Source organism: Periophthalmus magnuspinnatus, chromosome 5, assembly GCF_009829125.3.
Source record: "Periophthalmus magnuspinnatus isolate fPerMag1 chromosome 5, fPerMag1.2.pri, whole genome shotgun sequence".
NCBI classification, from domain to species: Eukaryota; Metazoa; Chordata; class Actinopteri; order Gobiiformes; family Gobiidae; genus Periophthalmus; species Periophthalmus magnuspinnatus.
The window spans coordinates 30020871-30041072 of NC_047130.1; the positions used below are offsets into that span (position 1 = coordinate 30020871).

At 41.1% G+C, this 20202-nt stretch overlaps 2 protein-coding genes across 2 annotated transcripts; one reads left to right on the plus strand and one right to left on the minus strand.

Moving 5' to 3' along the window:
• Positions 1-3847: 3847 nt before the first annotated feature.
• Positions 3848-13226, minus strand: taf4a (TAF4A RNA polymerase II, TATA box binding protein (TBP)-associated factor). The gene is made up of 15 exons (XM_055221823.1): positions 12128-13226; positions 11069-11205; positions 10606-10725; positions 9733-9810; positions 9522-9644; positions 9342-9431; positions 8531-8731; positions 8293-8452; positions 8003-8084; positions 7696-7865; positions 7489-7619; positions 7279-7404; positions 6873-6929; positions 6661-6783; positions 3848-5280 (listed from the first exon to the last, which is right to left on the minus strand). The coding sequence occupies exons 1-15, from the start codon at positions 12825-12827 to the stop codon at positions 5116-5118; spliced, it is 2463 nt and encodes an 820-aa protein (XP_055077798.1). The 5' UTR covers positions 12828-13226; the 3' UTR covers positions 3848-5115.
• Positions 13227-16368: 3142 nt separating this feature from the next.
• On the plus strand, positions 16369-20175 carry LOC117371143 (protein LSM14 homolog B-B-like). The gene is made up of 8 exons (XM_033966769.2): positions 16369-16559; positions 16622-16785; positions 17308-17434; positions 18779-18964; positions 19033-19107; positions 19227-19367; positions 19447-19573; positions 19638-20175. The coding sequence occupies exons 1-8, from the start codon at positions 16436-16438 to the stop codon at positions 19792-19794; spliced, it is 1101 nt and encodes a 366-aa protein (XP_033822660.1). The 5' UTR covers positions 16369-16435; the 3' UTR covers positions 19795-20175.
• Positions 20176-20202: the final 27 nt, after the last annotated feature.

Sequence of the window (20202 nt, forward strand, 5' to 3'; positions counted from 1 at the left end):
CGCTGGCACTCAAGTGGGAGCTTATGTGGACTTAACGGTGAAAGAGCAGCAGTGTTGAGGAGTGGAAGGGGGGGATTACCAGCAAAAATATTGGATCTGGAAACCGCACGAGGAGGTGAGGCCGTACCTGCATCCATATACTCCGACAGGAAATGTTGGATATTCTGCGGTGTATATCAACCGTAACTCCTGCAGGCTTACATGAGTCTGATAATATCACCGAGTGAACTGAGCAGAGCAGCTACAAGAGCGACAAGAGCTACAGGAGAGACAGGAGAGACAGGAGAGACAGGACAGGTGAAAGACTTTCGGTAAACACACCAAAGTCATGAAACGTGAGCAGGTGAACCACATTAAGCCTCTAATAGAAGATATCATCCAACCAGTCACATACCACAGGCAAACTAGGGCCGGGTATTGTACCTCACGATGCAATATGTGTCCAAATCCAGTCCTGATATAATGATATGTGTATAATATGTGTCCTGATACTCATACTTTGATACAAAACCTGTCCTACTACATGCATATCCCTTAAAACCAGTGTTAAAAGTGAATTAAAAGTATGTTTTTATTATGTAAAATAATAGAATGCTAACGTACTCTGAGACAAAGACTTGTTAATATATAGCTTAAAGTTGGAATAAAACTAAATAGTCCGTCAAATAGTGCTGACTACAGTGTGACTAGATGCTCCGTCATGTGGCATAGACTGTAGAAGTTGTAGCCGATGCAGCGTAAGTTCCACAGGTGTCTCACATAGTTTGACACAGGCTTCACGGTTTGACGTTAGGGTTAGGGTTACATGTTCATAATGCCTTTGCTTTGTCCTGTAAATAAGTTACATTTTCATCAGATTCAACCGTAGTCCGGCAGTCAGCAGTATAACTCTACAATTTATAATGAATTCATGTTGTTTAAAGTATCACATCTCTTTAGTGACGCACTTATTCCTGATTTGTAATGATATATATCACCATATTGATATTTTAAGTACAACCCTAGTACAAACCAAAGCAGGAGGTGTTTGTCTAAGAACTGCACAGCTGCTGGTCACTAAACTTTGGGATAAAATCTTGTCTCTTGATCTCAAAACTTCTAATGTGCAACGGGCTGAAAGAATATTTAAAATGATCATCACTTCTTATTTCCTGTGTCACGTGGTCGTCCTCGGGGCTGAAGGGAGTGACCGGCTCCAAAAACGTGTTTAAGCCCAAAAAGAACCTACTGTGGCTTAAAAGACTGTTAATATTAATAATTATCTTTTCATTTATTACTACTACTACTACTACTACTAATAATAATAATAATAATAATAATAATAACAGTAACAATAATAATAAGAAGAAGAACAATAATCTTGCCAAAAACATACATTATTACTGTCAGCAGGCTCTTCACAGATCTGACCTGTAACTTAACCTGGTGGCATCATCTGCCACATCTCCGACGTGTAAATACATACGTTTAATGCCATACTGTGTAACTTTCTACGCAAACTATAAACAAAAACATGTTCATACTGACAGGCAGGGGACAACTCACCTCCAGAAAAGTTACACTGTGCATCTTTAAAGAGTTTTTGTGTTGACGTCTTCACAAAAACACCAAAAGCGAATGTTGTAGCCCTTCAAAAATTATAGGCTGCAATATTTAAAAAACATCTGAAAAACACCCACTGAGCCTTTAGTTAATATATGAAACTATTTAAGCCATTTAAATGTGCATCTTTTACTCTTTGGAACGTTGAGGTTTCAAGATGAGACACTGCCCCCTAGAGGCTCTAAGGAAAACTGCGCACTGATGCAAAATGGGTCTGTTATTTTATCTGCTGCTAACTGAAAGTTCATTTGCTGTGCACATAAAACCTGGTCCCAATCATGGCAGCATCAGGCCCCCATCCTGCAGACCCCAGAATCTGCTGCAGTGACAGAGACTCACAGATGATGAAGCAGATGTGACCCATTCTCCATGTGCTGTTCTGGTTATATCATTATGGAACAGGCTGGTGCAAGGATTTAGAGCTGCTCTTATGCTCCACACAGGACTCAAGGCATTTACTTACATGTTAAACAAAGATTCATTTGTTTTGTCACATCACAAAAAGATCAATAGAGTTAAGATTTCCTGCAACTTTGAAAAATCTTCATCTGTTTTGTTACTTGCACTTTAACAATGTCTTCCTTGACACTGACAATGCAATGCTGCCCCCCAGTGGACAGTTTAAGGTTACAACTGTACAGGAGGAGCTAATTATGGTGTTACTAATAAGCAGCATTATCAGTGCAATTATAAATATAAGAAGATATATAAAGATCCAGCACTTTAACAGAAGAGCAGTGTAACATTCTGCTGAATATGTTGTCAATAGAAACAAATCAATTAAAATATGATTTATTTAGTGGATGTTTATGTTTTAGCACACACGTTTTGTTAAGTCTGTTGCACAAACCCAAGTTCCCACGTCCATCTATAAATAAGCACTAACCGTGTGTCTGGGTTCTGTTAAGAAATCAGCTCAACAAGTGGAAAGTGCAGCATTTTTAATAATAATATCAATTAAAACTGCAAGTGGAGATGATGGCCCTCGCCACCATGTGCACGTCTCTCTCATGTGTCCACCAGGGACTCACGACAGCATGTGAATCACCATCGCACATGAATCACAACCACTCCTGAATCACGACAGTTTCTGAATCTCGACCGTGCCATCCTCTCTTCCTGTCCAGGCTCTATCTGCTCTTCTATTTCCACAGTGAAGTTTTCCAATTGACTTAATAAACTGACAACTGACTTAAATAATGTCTGAGTGAATAGTTCGTCACTTTGCTCTTTACATCTGTGATTCATAGACCAGATGTAACATGTGTAAGTCTCATTAAACTGGTCGGGTCCATGGCTTTAAACAAACAGCCTTGTGCATCGTAAAACTGTGGACTATAATTGACTTTATAATTGACCTAAATAATGTTTGTGTCAATTTTCAATCACTTTAAAACTTTCAGTAATTCTGTCTCTGTACATGATAATTAGTTTTTTTTAATACATTTTATGTATATCGTAGGGGGCGCTATAGTCACCTTTGGTCATGTGCTCATTACTCAAAAACAGAATGAAGAGCCAAAAAACAATGTTAATGACTGACACGAGATAATTATCAATAATCTAAGATGTTTTACATGTTTTTAAGGAGTCTTTGCACCGCTGCTGGTCAAGTGTGAAAAATACCCCATATGCCGAATAGAAAGTTTTACATCTTCTCATTCATGGAGTTTAATGCCCAAGTTTTGTACAAATCATGGACGATATAAAGACAGACTGATCATAGACTCTATAAAGACGTGTATTTGACTGTATAAAACAAAATATTTATCATAGATTGTGTAAAAATGTATATTTACAATAGACTGTATAAAGACAGACTGATCTTTGACTCTATAAAACTAAATATTTATCATAGACCGATGGATTGGACTGTATAAAACTGTATATTTATGTACATAGTCTATGGTACAAGTCGAATAAAAATGAAAACAGAATTTCGATCCAATATGGCCGACTTCCTGTTCATCAATTCAACTTTAGGCTCGTCTCATGGAGCTATCTCTGATCTGAATTTCACGAGTTAATGCAAAAATGTGTCTATTCCCACTCGAAATGAAGCTGCAGGATTGAACTGGACACGTCAGGCACTTCATCGATGTTCAGGGCGTCAAAATGCCGTTATTTTTGGGGAAAAATAAGAAGAAAGCGATAAGGAACAATGATAAACACCAGTAAAGGTACATTGGCTTCCACAGCTCCAATATTTGAGCCGGTAAAATAACTTTCAATAATAAAATGACAGTGAATTAAATGTCAAATGTAATTATTGTAAAAAAATTCAATATTTATTCAATGTTATAATAGAGAAAATGCTATGATTTTTCCCCGCGGGTTAAATTCTCAATACTATACAAATTTGTGTAAAACTTTAGGTAACATTTACAAATGTACAAGAAACTCCGAGTCAAAACCTAAAAATTCTAGGAGTTCAGTATAGAAGCACGTAAGAGTTATTGGATGTACAAATGATTTAAAAAGTAAAAATATGTGAGCGCGGCAAGCTAGAAAAATAGAATTGTTTTAGTTCGATTTTGGTGATAAATAATAAAGGGTGAAAATCATGTGAAATATCTCAGCATAAATTGTGTCAAACTACATTTTCTTACAAACACAATTAACTGCTGCAAAGGAAAAGTAAACACATCTTTTATGCTAAAACATCTGAAAACCCACAACACAATACAAAAGATGTAAATGATTAGAAAAATCAACAATGGGCAGTGAATTAGAGCAACACTGAGCTGAAAACTGCAAGATTATTACCAGTATTTTGTCAAGATATTATTAAAAAGTGGCCATAATAGTTAGACTTTGTCATGCAAACACAGCACAACATCCCAATTATGTTTCACGGTTAAATTTAAATCAAAATCAAAATGCTGCTGAAAGTTAAGCCTCTCCATACTTGCAATGTCTTGTTTGTTTTTGTCTCAGTGTGAGCCTAAAACCAGATGAAACAGTGACATGTCAATAAATAACTAAACATTAACTTAAGCCCATGTTTAGTAAAATAAATACAACAATCAAGTAAAGTAATGAGAGATGACATAGCAAAGCACAAGCTACTGTTTCTTAGTTACAGCAGGTTAATTGCTTAAGGGTGGCTATATGGCTTCTTCATAGTTAGGAAGGCAACTCAGTAGGTTACACAGTCTAATTCAACAAAATGTTAACAGAATTTAAAATGTCGTAAGTTTTTTCATTAAAAGATATCTTGATTTTCTTGAACTTGTGCATAAAAATGATCAGGAAAATAAACTGTAGTTGTTACAGTGCATAATAATACAATAAGTCACTTAGTCATACAAATTTTCATAAAAACATAGAATCTATTTTAGCACTTGGAAACAAGATGCAAATCACTGAAAATAAAGGGAAGTGTCTGCGTCGCGAGGAGGGCGTGGGGGCGTCTCCGGTTATTGAGTACGGTCTGCGCTCTCCTCCTCGTCGCTGTGAGAGTCACTTTGTGCTCTTCACTCCCCGCTCTCCAGGTCCTGTCTGACATTAAGTCTATTTGAGAAAGCCCTTGTAGAGGAAATGGGAGCGACTGGTGAATCTCTCATTCTCCAAACAGAAGAGCAGGTCCCTGAGATTGACACGTGTGATGCGCTGCCGCGTGGGTCTGGAGCCCGATGCAGAGGCTCCTCCAGACGCAGATGAGGCTGTTCCGGAGCCCTGCGATGCATTATGGGAAAGACAGGCCACAAGTGAGAGCAGGTAATATTTAAGACACACTACATGCAAAGTGCTGTGCTAATCTTGACAAATGTTTCATTTCACGATTGAGTGATTGACGAATATTTAATTCTTATCTTCTGAGAGTAGTAGTAGTATTAGTAGTATCATGCAAAGTAAATGCCAAAATTGTGAAGTTGTTTTGTTGATAAAGTACTGACAATAGGGAATAGTTGCAGAGTTGGCAGTGCAGAGAAAACCATTGATCTATATTTTGTGTATTAATAATAGTAAGTAAATTAATTAACAGCTAAAAATCTGCTTTACAGAGAGCATAGCAAAATAAAAAAAACTAAATCTGCCAACTATACAAAAGTTTTAGAGTGAAGTCGTGTCGTGCTTCTTCAGTTCTGGTCAGATTATTGCTGGACACTGCTTTATATCTGTCTGAAGTGAGGAGCAAACTACACTGAAACTACATACAAATAGTTTCAGTTTGTTAGCTATGTCTATTAAACTACACGTTACATTTTGCATAATCATTCAGGTGCCCTCACACCATTTGTTTTCCTTGTTTTGATTTAGGTCTGAGGATGGAGTTATAAAAAGGAGATAAATTATGTCCAAGCCCCCCATTTCTGTTCAAAGATGTTTTGTCTTTCCTAACAATAAATGCCTCTTTAACTCCCCTCTCAAACCTTTTCTTTTCTTTGATTTGTACCTCACTATGTTCAAAGGAGTGGTTAGTGTCTTTGAGATGGTGATTAACAGCAGACTGGGGTCCTGAGCTGCTCTTGTGACAGTGTTGGTACGTTCTATTATCGAGTGGCCTTTTTGTTTCTCCAGTATAATGTTCACTGCAGTCGTCACAACACTAAACAGAGTAAACAACTTTGCTTTATCTGAGACTCGGGGTTTTGTCCTTCAGGTGAACCGAGATTAATCTGCATTTAATCCATCCCGGAACCTTACTGTTTATTTATTTATTTGATTGGGACAATGGATGTTAATGAACAGAAATGATACAACATTAATGTTAACACACCGAATTATAGCCAAAGGATCATTTCATCTGTTGTCCCAAGGGCCGGGGTCACAAAAGGGCCAAAATAAAAATTCCACAGTCCACTCTTTGCACAGTTCCCTTAATTGCACCATCCAAAATATTGCACATTCCATTCGGTGAGGCATGAGTATGAGACACTATCCCGTAAACACTTTGATTCCACAGTCATGGTGGTAAGATACTACAGTTCTATCCAGAGCTGTCCTAGGGGCCCTTCCAAACACTCACTAACACACCACATTCAGACTACACAAGTGTTTTACCTAAGGACATGAAAGTGTACACTAGACCTGTCTGGATGACCCTCATCTTACCTCAGAGACGGAAGAGGAGGAAGAAAAGTCCCCAATCTTCCTCTTCTTCCTGGGGCCGATGGCTGCCAGCGCTGTCAGGTTAGCCTCTCTCTGCCTCATCTGTGCAAGTTCTTGCTGCTGCATCTGGATTATTTAAACAAAAAGAAGATGCACTTAAATAACCGGGTACAGTTACAGGAAAATATAATAAGATGCTACAGTGTTAAATTTACCTCTTTAAATTTCTGTTTCAGTCGCAGTTGCTCTGGATCTTCTTGCCGAGCTCGAGACTAGAAGCCAGTCATGACACAGAGCGATGTACAATGAAAGGAAGTGCATTTTAAATATGATGAAAGTGGAAAAGATAGTGATACAAAAGGAATGTATAATGTAAAAAAGGAAGGATTAAAGAAGGACATATGCACAAATGTCAAATTTAATTAGCACAAAATCACAATCTAGATTAGATAGATTATGTTCTCAAGTGATCTGCAATGACTTAACCAATAAATATGATATTCAGAATCTCAAACACGCTCTGAGTCAGAAGGGACCTAGTGTTTTTAGTCCTTTAGAAGTTATTTATACATTCATCAATAAGTGTTAGACTTGGTAATAAAAATGTGTGCACTATATTACCTTAGCTGCCTTTAGGAGTATCTCTCTCTCCTGTTCCTCCATCCTCTGCTTTTCTAACTGGTCCAGCTGCTCAAAGAACTTGAGTTGGGCACGAACGTCACTGCTCTGGTCGTAGTTGTCATTGTCCTACCAACAGAGAGAGGTGTTACATTACTGTAATAAGGAGCAAATGACTATAGATAATCATCTAATCTAATTAACACTACTAACCTTAAAGCTGATGTTTTTCTGCTGGGCTACTTGTGTAACCTTTTCCAGCAAGTTTTGGAGATGTTGCTGAGTGGCATGAGATACTAACTTCACCACATCTGTCCCAAAATCTGTCACCCCATGTCTCCTCCCTAAAGAGGAAAAACAGAGTCCTTAAGTTTGAAACGGGAAGCACTGTACACTGTGAAAAGAGTCACTCAATCGCACCAATCTCCAGCATCCTCCGCTGTAGTAAAGCAAAGGAGAGAAACGCCTCATCTTCACAAGAATGTGTCACAGACCCCACCAGACTTGAATTAGTCGCCAGGATGTTAGCACTTTCTTCAGTTAAGTTTACTCCAGCCATAGATGCCACATCATTGATGTCATCATCATCTCTGGAAAGACAAAACAGAAAGTCATGTCATTCACCTTCACGAAGGTCCTGAAGGAGGTGGACCAGTCTAGACCTGTGTGTTATACGTTGGTTTTCTTTGTGAGATCTCAGAAATGTAAAAGTAAAATAAGGACTTACTTGAATGTGCCACCAGCCTCTTTCAGCTTGTTTCTTTGAGCCAGAGTCAGTGCTGTAGGAGAAATATGTTTTAACATCTCCACTACAATGTCCACTTACATCTCATTTCTCTAGAGAAATGATCCGACCAATCCTGTCCCAGTTTAGTCCCAGTTATTATTTCTCTAATTATACGGCAGTTGAAGCCTTCTCTGGGCTTAATAAGGGCATGCTGTATACTGTATACTTCCATTCTCAAAGTGCATTATCCCGTAGTGTATATACTGTTACATTATACGCATTGTCAAGACTCACGTTAGTCCTCAGCCTCTCACCTGGCTCTTTAAGCTGGATCTGCTGCTGTCCCAGCATTATTCGGCTTGGTGCATGATTCCTGAGCGTTACCATGGAGGCTGTGGGGAGGGTTACCTGAGGTCTCACCAGGGCTCTCTGCTGGGGAGTCTGGAGAACCTGCGGCCGTTGAATTTAGGATTAAGTCCAACGCCCAGTGCTTTCTTTAAATGACTGTACTATATGAATGCCCTTTACCAGAGAGGGGGACTGTCCTGGTTTGGTGACCCCTGGCTGGAGTAGAGGCCTGGTGATGGATGTGGTGACCCGAGGCCCAGGGCTGCTGAGGATCACTGTGGAGGTGGTGGAGGCTGGACCTGAACTGGACTGAGGGAGCTGGCCCTGCTGAATGAAGGCTGCAGAGTCTGGAGTGAGCTGTCTCAAAGCCGGGAGACTCCTCTGCACACAGCACAATACGAGCACATACGAGATCGATTATCTACTTCTAAACTCAATAAATACACATTGTACAAGTTGTGCTCATGACATTCTACAATCTAATGTCAGAAGATCTTATAGAAAGCAAGGGCCTAAATAATTATTTTGACATTTCATTGAACTGTTTTTGAATAGGGACGGAATAATAAACAATAACATCAATAATAATCACAATAATCGCTCGTGGGACATTTTATATAAACGCGAGAATCGTCAACAAATATAAACGCCATTGTATCCCCAGAGAAAAGCTTCTTCTCCATGATGATCTCTTCTATATCTCTGTTGTTTTCACTTATAACAAAGCACAGTTTGTTTAAATATGGAACCTCTTCATCATATTAAAAGTTATAATTATTTTTAAACTGTCAACAACTTTAATAGTTATCCTGATATAATTGTTAATCATAATTTTGATGATAATCGCAACACCAGATTTCAATATAGTCCGATGCCTATAAGATTTGAACAAAATGGGGTCCACAAATCTGCTATACTGTATTAAACTTATCAATGAAGTCCTTACAACTGACAGAAATTTGGTTTCGTTATCAAAAACAACAGATTGTACCTTCAGGAAAGGCACTAGGTAAGGTTGTGGTGACGAGTTCAGCTCTTTATATAATCTGCTGGTGAATTCCTCAGCTTCCAGTCTGCCCTCCTACGATGACAAAACATACATTATCGCAACATATAACATATAAAACAATACGTCAGTACGGTCATTACGTAAACCTCTTAATTCACTCACCAGTAGGTCCTTTACCAGTTCTCTGACACACGCCGCCGTCTCAGTCGACTGCTTCCCAGTAGATGCCAATTTTATCAATGTAGACAGGAAGTTCTTACATTTGTTCACATTTTCCATTGTCTCCTGGCATGAGAATATTAACAAATGCAAATAAAGAATGGACAATCATAACTTTTGGCATACACACTCTGAAAGACGCTATGGAACTCACTTTGCTGTATGTTAGCGAGGTAACTGTGGGACCGCTTGGTCTGGGGGGCATTCCAGGCACCGCTGAGCCAACTGCACTCTGCAAGAAGAGGAACACATGTGATGTTTTAAATCAGCGCTCAGAGGAACAGTGAATAACAACATAACAGAACACATCACATAACTGGAATCTAAAACCTACAAACGGATTCACACTTGCACAAAAACCACATTAAAACTGGGACTAAACGCAGAACTAAACCTGGACTAGGCCAGAATTAAACAAGGACCAGGACCCACTCAGAGTATATTTTAGAATTAGAACGGACTGAAACTAGAACTAAACAAGTAAAAGTGTGACCCTCAAAGGAACAGCGCATGACAACCTAACAGAACGCATCACATAACTGGAATCTAAAATTTACAAACGGAGCATTCACACTTGCACAAACACCACATTAAAACTGGGACTAAACGCAGAATTAAACCTGGACTATACCAGAGTTAAACAAGGACCAGGGCCCATTCGGAGCATATATTAGAATTACAATGGGCTGAAACCTGGACTAAACAAGTAAAAGTGTGACCCTCAGAAGAACAGCTCATAAAAACATAACAGAATGCATCACATAACTGTAATCTAAAACCTACATACTTGCACAAACACCACATTAAAACTAGGACTAAACCTGTAGTAGACCAAAATTAAACTAAAACTACAACAGGAGAGAGTACATATTAGAATTAGACTGGGCTGAAACCAGAACTAAACAAGTAAAAGTGTGAACACACCCATGAATTTAGCAAAAAAATAGAGATGTGATTATAGAAAGTAACAGCTGAGTCTCAGATAAATTGCAGTATTAAGTCTCTTTCAGGACCTGGTGTCTGTTACCTGAAGAATATGGGGTCTATGAAGTGTGGTGGTTTTGGGGAGAGTGGTTGACACAGGGCCTCCTGGTCTGATGACAGTGCTGGGGGTCACTGGTCGACTGATGACAGCATTTCCTGGGGTCTGTGTGAAAAATATCAACAGTAATTAGACACTTCCTTTTGAAGACAGACATAAAGTGTATGTGTATGTGTATAATAAATGACTTTACCAGCTAATCTAAAACAATAAGAAAGTCTGGGACAAATATTGTACATATCAAATGGCTCTTAAATTGCCTGGTAAAAAAAAATACAAAGAGTTTTTTTTTTTTTTTCCCAGTAGTTTCAAATCAGGTCTGCTTGTTTTCACTGTAAACAAATGGATGTAAAGATAGTAAGAAAAGCATATCTTCAGGCATAGGTGGCAAGATAAGTGTTGATAATGCCATAGTTGCCAGCTGTCACTCTCCAAGGCCATGTCTTACCTGTCCAGGAGTTTGCATGTTTGTTGGAGTGGCTGCCCGCGGTGCCAAGCCTCCCTGAGCCTGGGCCTGCATCTGGGCCAGAGTCTGCTGAGGAATCATCAGCAGCTGCCCACTATCACTGCGCACAAGCACCATCCCTGGAGCAGGTCAGACACAAAGTACTGTTAAAATACATTACAGTATTGTAGTGTTATATGTCGATAGTAACATATTTGAATAACTAATGTAGTCAAATCTAAACTGGATGAATTATTGAGAGGTAGGTTCTGTCATACATGAATGATAAAACCAAATAATGATTCTATAAAACCCTTTGGTTGTATAGTTAATTCATTGGTGCTTTTTATGTATTCATTATTTTATCAGAATTACAAGTTTTATGTACAACTGCACAAAGAAAAAAGAATGTGAGCTTTTGCATATAAATAAATTAATAGTTTGTAACTACTTTCTCTGTCCACATAACAATTGTGTACAGAGAACTTGTGACTTATAAGTGCACTTTGTGTTAAATACATGGTCAGATCAAAATAGATTTCTGTGGACTAGTTGAGGCACTAGTTTTTGTCTTTAGGCAATCAGAAAAATAATACTAGTTATTGATGCCAACATATACTGTTCTCTGTGCAATTCAACAACTTTCTGCCATGCCTTTGTTACATGTTCATGCATTAATAATCTGCAACAACCTTAAAACACTGTATTATAAACTGACATTTATTTCCCATGTGGATACATCATTAATATAATGTAAATGGAGTGATAATATAATGGTTTGTGTTGTAATAAAAGTGAATTTAAACATAAAACAGGGCACCTGACAATAACACATTGAATATGCATGTTTCCATCTAAGGTGAACACTGAAGCACTGTTTACAACTGAAGTGCATGGCTAAATTTTAACAGCAATAGCACCATCCACCTCAAATATAATAAAGTCAATCATCAATCAATTATCAATTAACTCGGGGGACAACTGATCCTTAAAGAGCACATGAGCCTTAATGAAATGCACATTACAATATCATGAATGAATGTATCTAAAAGGCTTCCTCACCTGGTGGGAGTTGGATGTTATGCACGCTGGGCTGTCCAGAAGTGGGCTGGGGCAGTCTTGCTGCTAACATCTGGGGAGACAGAGTTCGAACTCCACCTGGACTGGCAGAAAGAGAAACAGGGGTCCGGGGACTGACTGCCTGCTGAGGTGGGGGCTGTATTATTGTGGTGGCGGGCTCCTGCTTGATAACATTTGTGGCTGTGCTGACAGACACAGAGCTGGGATCTGGGTTGTTGTTTACTTGAGGAGTCTGTAGGCTGATACCTGTTGAAGTGACAGCTGCAGGACTTCCATTGTTGTTTCCATTGAGAGCTACTATGTGCATAGGTGGTCTAACAAGTGTCACAGTGGCCCCTGCTGCCTGGCCCCCAGCCTGGCCCCCAGCCTGGCTGTGAGAGTTCAAGGGAGACGTCTGAATGACGCTATTGGAAGAAGGCAGCACTTTAGTCAACACTGTCCCGCTGTTGACAGATGTAGTGTTAGTGCTGCTGTCTCCGGGGACACTTGTCCCTGCGGTCCCCAGAGGGGCTGCGCTTCCTGAATTGTGAGAATTCATACTTTGGCTCCCATTCAAAGTCTGCACTGACAATGTGTCGACTTTCTCCTGAGGAGCGGGCAGAGAAGTTACACCGCCACTGACAACAAGTGTCCTGCCAGGGTCGTGTCCAGAGGAGTCCGAGCTGCTGGTCGCTGCGTCCATAGTTTCACCATTGGACTGTTATAAACAGCTCCTCTGCACTTTAAGTTCACTAGAAGAGACGTGTGGAAAAGGCAATAGTCCGCCGACACTTTCTGTCAATTCTGGTGTTTGTTGTTCGTACTTAAGAGAAAAAAATGCAGAGGAAAACATGATGAGTAGTAGTTACAGATCGTACCTGTTTTAGCACAAAGTCTCAGCTGGATATTAGCTTTACCCTGCTCCCGGAACTATAACTCTGTAATAACCGCCTGCCTCGTTAACACGGCCTTACTATTGCACAAGAACAACATTTGTGTCTCTACAGACTGCAGCTGATGTTATGCTACATCTTTATTCACCTCAGAAAGTAAAAAAAGCTTTTCCATCCAGCTAGAGCCAACCGCCATCTTCACACTTCTGCGAGCTTTGAGAAGTGAGGCACTTACCACTGACGTGCGCATGCGCAGAGCGGTCAGCCTCCTCCTCGCGAGCAGCTCCGCGGCCTCTGATTGGCTGAGCCGCGCTGTAAAAGGCGGTACCAATGGCTCCAGCTGTCATTCCACGGGACGCCTCACACCGAACAACATCGTGGCGGAGATTAACTTGTTTCGTCAAAGTTCTCAGCCTTGATGACGAGTTGATGCGCGATTAAGAGACGAATAGTTCTTAAATTTATACGCGAATATTTTTTGGAAGTCAGAACTTAGTTTACGTCAAGCGAATCATCCAAATTTTCCAGTTTAATTGCTGTCTCTAAGCTGGGCAAGATGGCTGCAGTGTTTTGGCCATGAGTGAAGTTGTTGTAAAGAGGCGATTGAGGGCGCCACACCCCCCGTTTACACAGCGATAGGCCCATTAGACCCATTAGACCCACTCTGCTGCCCGGGACCAGGCCGGGCTGTGTGTCCAGTGGAATATAGTCCCACCAATGTGTCCACCGTTTATATAAGGACAAAATACAGCAACAGCACATAATACAATAAGAATAACTAGAAATAATACAGTAACAAAACTGACCTAAGAGAAAACAGCCTAGACCACAGATATCAACTAATAACAATGCATTAGTTGTATCGCTTTTCCAGTCACTCAAAGGTGCTTTACAATTTTGTGCATTATTTACTTCATTATAGTAAGCTTCATTTACATTAATAGTTAATAATAATGGAACTGTTCTGTGTCACATAGTTTTAGAGAATTTTGCAGTATTCAACAATTTTTAATATATATAATATGCACTGTATTTTACAAAAAAGAAAAATACACAGATTGCATCTTTAAAAAAGTAAAGAAATAAAGAAAGCATTTTTGGGCACTCAGTTACACACACTCCACTTTCATACCAGGCAATGTGGGCGAAGTGTCTTGCGCAAGGACATAACAGCACTTTTCCACTAACTTTTTCATCAACCACCCTGTTGCCAAAAGTGCGCACTCCGTACTCCAAAGTGCGCACTCTGTTGACTAAAGTGCACACTCTGTTGCCTAAAGTGCACACTCTGTTGCCTAAAGTGCGCACTCTAGTCTAAAGTGCGCACTCTGTTGCCTAAAGTGCACACTCTGTTGCCTAAAGTGCGCACTCTGTTGCCTAAAGTGCACACTCTGTTGCCTAAAGTGCACACTCTCTTGCCTAAAGTGCGCACTCTAGTCTAAAGTGCGCACTCTGTTGCCTAAAGTGCACACTCTGTTGCCTAAAGTCCTAAAGTGCGCGCTCTGTAGTCTAAAGTGCACACTCTGTTGCCTAAAGTCCTAAAGTGCACACTCTGTTGCCTAAAGTGCGCACTCTGTTGCCTAAAGTCCTAAAGTGCGCACTCTGTTGTCTAAAGTGCACACTCTGTTGCCTAAAGTCCTAAAGTGCGCGCTCTGTAGTCTAAAGTGCACACTCTGTTGCCTAAAGTCCTAAAGTGCACACTCTGTATTCTAAAGTGCACACTCTGTAGTCTAAAATGTGCACTCTGTTGCCTAAAGTACACACTCTGTTGCCTAAAGTGCGCACTCTGTATTCTAAAGTGCACACTTCGTAGTCTAAAGTGCGCACTCTGTTGTCTAAAGTAAGCACTCTGTTGACTAAAGTGTGCACTCTGTTGCCTAAAGTGCGCACTCTGTAGTCTAAAGTGCACACTCTATTGCTTAAATTGCACACTCTGTTGACTAAAGTGCACACTCTGTAGTCTAAAGTGCACACTCTGTTGTCTAAAGTGCACACTCTGTTGCCTAAAGTGCGCACTCTGTATTCTAAAGTGCACACTTCGTAGTCTAAAGTGCGCACTCTGTTGTCTAAAGTAAGCACTCTGTTGTCTAAAGTGTGCACTCTGTTGCCTAAAGTGCGCACTCTGTAGTCTAAAGTGCACACTCTATTGCTTAAATTGCACACTCTGTAGTCTAAAGTGCACACTTCGTAGTCTAAAGCGCGCGCTCTGTATCCTAAAGTGCACACTCTTTTGTCTAAAGTGCACACTCTGTTGCCTAAAGTGCACACTCTATTGCCTAAAGTGCACACTCTGTTGTCTAAAGTGCACACTCTGTTGCCTAAAGTCTTAAAGTGCGCGCTCTGTAGTCTAAAGTGCACACTCTGTTGCCTAAAGTCCTAAAGTGCACACTCTGTTGCCTAAAGTGCACACTCTGTTGCCTCAAGTGCACACTCTGTTGCCTAAAGTCCTAAAGTGCGCATTCTGTAGTCTAAAGTGCACAGTCTGCTGCCTAAAATGCGCACTCTGTTGCCTAAAGTGCACACTCTGTTGCCTGAAGTGCACACTCTGTTGCCTGAAGTGCACACTCTGTTGCCTAAAGTGCACACTCTGTTGTCTAAAGTGCACACTCTGTTGCCTAAAGTCCTAAAGTGCGCGCTCTGTAGTCTAAAGTGCACACTCTGTTGCCTAAAGTCCTAAAGTGCACACTCTGTTGCCTAAAGTGCACACTCTGTTGCCTCAAGTGCACACTCTGTTGCCTAAAGTCCTAAAGTGCGCGCTCTGTAGTCTAAAGTGCACACTCTGTTGCCTAAAGTCCTAAAGTGCACACTCTGTTGCCTAAAGTGCACACTCTGTTGCCTCAAGTGCACACTCTGTTGCCTAAAGTCCTAAAGTGCGCGCTCTGTAGTCTAAAGTGCACAGTCTGTTGCCTAAAATGCGCACTCTGTTGCCTAAAGTGCACACTCTGTTGCCTGAAGTGCACACTCTGTTGCCTGAAGTGCACACTCTGTTGCCTAAAGTGCACACTCTGTTGCCTCAAGTGCACACTCTGTTGCCTAAAGTCCTAAAGTGCGCGCTCTGTAGTCTAAAGTGCAGTCTGTTACCTAAAATGCGCACTCTGTTGCCTAAAGTGCACACTCTGTTGCCTGAAGTGCACACTCTGTTGCCTAAAGTGCACACTCTGTTGCCTAAAGTCCTAAAGTGCGCGCTCTGTAGTCTAAAGTGCGCACTCTGTTGCCTAAAGTCCTAAAGTGCGCACTCTGTCGCCTAAAGTGCACTGTTGCCATGGACACGTTGCGCAGCCGCGGGCACAGGTGAGTCTGATTACTTCTGTCAGAGATAAATCGCGCAGGTGTGCGTTAATTGCGCACGTTGTGCTCGTAGCTTAGCATCTTTATTTGTTTGTAGCAAAGTGAAACCTGCTGCTGTTTTAGCGCAGCGATGAGCGGCGGAGGGACCCCGTACATCGGCAGCAAAATAAGTTTAATCTCCAAAGCGCAGATCCGGTATGAGGGCATTCTGTCTTCAGTGGACACGGACAGGTCCACGGTGGCTTTGGCCAAAGGTATTTACATCTGCACAGACACGTTTCCATAAAGTGTTTAGCTTAAATGTTTTCTTCTGTAGTAAAATCGTACGGAACAGAAGACAGACACACGGACAGACCAGTGCCCCCCAAAGACGAGGTGTACGAGTTTATAATATTTAGAGGAAGTGACATTAAAGACATCACCGTGTCTGAACCTCCCAAACAGCACCACGGACTGCCACGTGACCCTGCCATTGTACAGGTAAACAGATGGATTTGGTCAGTACTGAATATCTGCAGTAAAATGTATTTGTGACCTGTTCTATTGCATTGGCCTGTTAGAGTTCTCCTTTCTGAATATTTATACAACTTTTACACTGAGTTGCTTTATATTATAGTGAAAAGGCATGACAAAAAAATTACAGCTTTATTTTTATTGCGGTGTTTGTTATGCATTAATTTGTCTAAGCAGAGAAGGAGAAACTGCACTGCACGCATGGCAAAAGTAGTTTTTATTTTTTCTTACTGTTACTGTACAGTTCAAAGCCAAAATTGCATGAAGTACCACTATGTATTTTAATTAAGAAAAGTAACGTCAGAATACCATCACATGAAATAACTGTACCAGATTAGTTTCTTAAAATTACTACTCTGAATATTTATTTTTGGTGCATGTATTGAGTCATGAGCGCATATGTGTGTCTTTACAGTAGCAACAGGCAAAAGTACTGTATATTTTGGGACACAGTTGACAGCTGTTTGTAATTGTAATTTGTGTTTTAAGTCATCCCTTGGGAGCTCTTCTGGATATCACACTCGCTGGAGCCCGTACAGGGACATGATGCCCAGCTACAACCAGCTCGCTGCCAGCACTTTACTGAACCAGCAGTACAACGCAGCCCTGGGACTAGGTAACTCCACTCATGGTACAGACAAAACAAGTTTATTTGTACAGCAGTTTGTACATAATTCAAAAAGGTAATTCAAAGTGATTTACAGAATAAAAAATACATTAAAATCACAATACAACAAATCAAAACACAAATGATCACAAATAATCACCATAAAATTAACACAACAGCACAGAGTAAAGCCCTCATATGCACAGATGAACAACTGTCAAAGTAGAGGCCTGTCTCTTATCTTCATACTGTTCCAGGTTTTAGCTGCACAAAACTGAAATGCTGAGCCCCAGTTTTGCCCCAGTTTTGCCCCAGTTTTGCCCCAGTTTTGCCCCAGTTTTGCCCCAGTTTTGCCCCAGTTTTGCCCCAGTTTTGCCCCAGTTTTGCCCCAGTTTTGCCCCAGTTTTGCCCCAGTTTTGCCCCAGTTTTGCCCCAGTTTTGCCCCAGTTTTGCCCCAGTTTTGCCCCAGTTTTGCCCCAGTTTTGCCCCAGTTTTGCCCCAGTTTTGCCCCAGTTTTGCCCCAGTTTTGCCCCAGTTTTGCCCCAGTTTTGCCCCAGTTTTGCCCCAGTTTTGCCCCAGTTTTGCCCCAGTTTTGCCCCAGTTTTGCCCCAGTTTTGCCCCAGTTTTGCCCCAGTTTTGCCCCAGTTTTGCCCCAGTTTTGCCCCAGTTTTGCCCCAGTTTTGCCCCAGTTTTGCCCCAGTTTTGCCCCAGTTTTGCCCCAGTTTTGCCCCAGTTTTGCCCCAGTTTTGCCCCAGTTTTGCCCCAGTTTTGCCCCAGTTTTGCCCCAGTTTTGCCCCAGTTTTGCCCCAGTTTTGCCCCAGTTTTGCCCCAGTTTTGCCCCAGTTTTGCCCCAGTTTTGCCCCAGTTTTGCCCCAGTTTTGCCCCAGTTTTGCCCCAGTTTTGCCCCAGTTTTGCCCCAGTTTTGCCCCAGTTTTGCCCCAGTTTTGCCCCAGTTTTGCCCCAGTTTTGCGTGAGATGGTTCATGTGGCTCTAACATGTGGGAGATGTTCTTTGGTGCTGGTCCATGGAGAAACTTGTTCACAAACAGAGCTGCTACTTCCTGGTTCTAGACCTGAGCACAGGACACGTGTGAAGTACTTCCTGGTTCTAGTCCTGACCCCAGCAGCAGTGTTCTGGATGTACTGTTCTGTCTTAAGGCTCATTTGTAGAGGCCAGTGAGCAGGACGTTACAGTATCTAACCTACTGGAGACAAATACCATGGAGAAGTCTCTTCAAGTTTGATTTTTGCGATTTATAACTGGCTTATGTTGCATGAAGCTCTATTGTGGAGAGCTACATTTTGCATTGCATTTCCTGTAACATTGTACACGTTTCCTTTCCTCTTTCCTGAGGTCTTCATGGTTTTCCGACCAGAAGAGCACCTATGGTTGAACAGGCAGTGCAGACAGTCCCTCTGGCCACTGCAGGTCAGAAGAAAGGAAAGACCCCGGCCCAACCACAGAGCAGACAGCCGGTCCGTCCCATCCAGCGAGCCAACCAGGACGGCTCCCAGGCTCAGAAGGAAAACGTGCCATCCAGTAAGTACTTTATCTTTTTAGTCTATGTGTTATAGGCTACTGTAGATGATGACTTCTCTCCTCCTCAGATCGCTCTTCATCTCAACCAAGTACATCTAAAGTTCAAACCCAAGCAGAGGGCCAGAAACGACGCCAGAAACAAGGTAATCTGTGCATCCCCCATGTCGAAATGACATTTAAATGGTTTTGATTTACTTGCATACAATGAGTTACTTCTGAGGATCTCGGTACTCACTACATTTTTTTTTTTTTTTTTACTTAGCCAATCGCAGGTCCAGAAACCGAAGTAAAGGACAACTTTTGGTAAAGAACTCAAAGGCTACGACCTTACAGTTTGAGTCAGATTTTGATTTTGAAACTGCAAATGCTCAGTTTAAAGATGATCTCACTAAAGAGGTTGAAGGTTTGTATCCAGTCTGTCCTTTGCCTTTTTGAAGATATGAAATTATTACATTAAATCTTTTGTTTAGTGTCCTCTGCAGTTGAGAAGGTGGAATCAGGAGAGTCTGAAAGCAACCCGACGATTCAAGAAAAAGAGCCTTTAGGAGATAAATACTATGACAAGACAAAGTGCTTCTTTGACAACATCTCCTCAGATCTCAAGCCCAAGTAAAGTGCACGGTTTTATTTACTGTAATGTGAAGGTGTAATATTAAATCCCGTCACTCTGCAGGAGAACCACTTGGGCTGAGGAAAAGAAGCTGAACATGGAAACCTTTGGCGTGCCCGGGCGCTTCTTGCGGGGAAGAGGTTTTCGTGGCCGAGGACGCAGAGGCCAGAGCAACACTGAGCAGAGGCCCCTCCCAAAAGTTGGTAGTGGGAGGGTGTAATTTTTGTTTTGTAAATAACTAAATTCTAGTTTTCTACTTATTTAATAAGTGCTTCCTTTTTTTTCCATTGAAATGCTAAATTAAATATGCCTTTTCTTTGTATGTTGTGCTTGTAAATTTGTAATGGGGAAAACATTTTCTTTACAGCTGCATGTTCCACTGCGGTGGATTAGTAGTTGATCAGAGGCATGCTTTGAGGTTTGAGCCTTTGCAGCGTGCGTGTTTTTGTTTATTTGTCGACTGACTCATTTTCTCCTGTATTGTAAAGATGAGTAAATGGAGCATCTTTGTTTCTCTTGTATGAGATGTGGAGTGTTTTATTTCAACATTTAACTGTCCTAAATTCTGTCTCAAAGGTGCTAATTAAATTGACTCAAACTATGTGTTGTGGTTTTTGTTTTTTTGCTA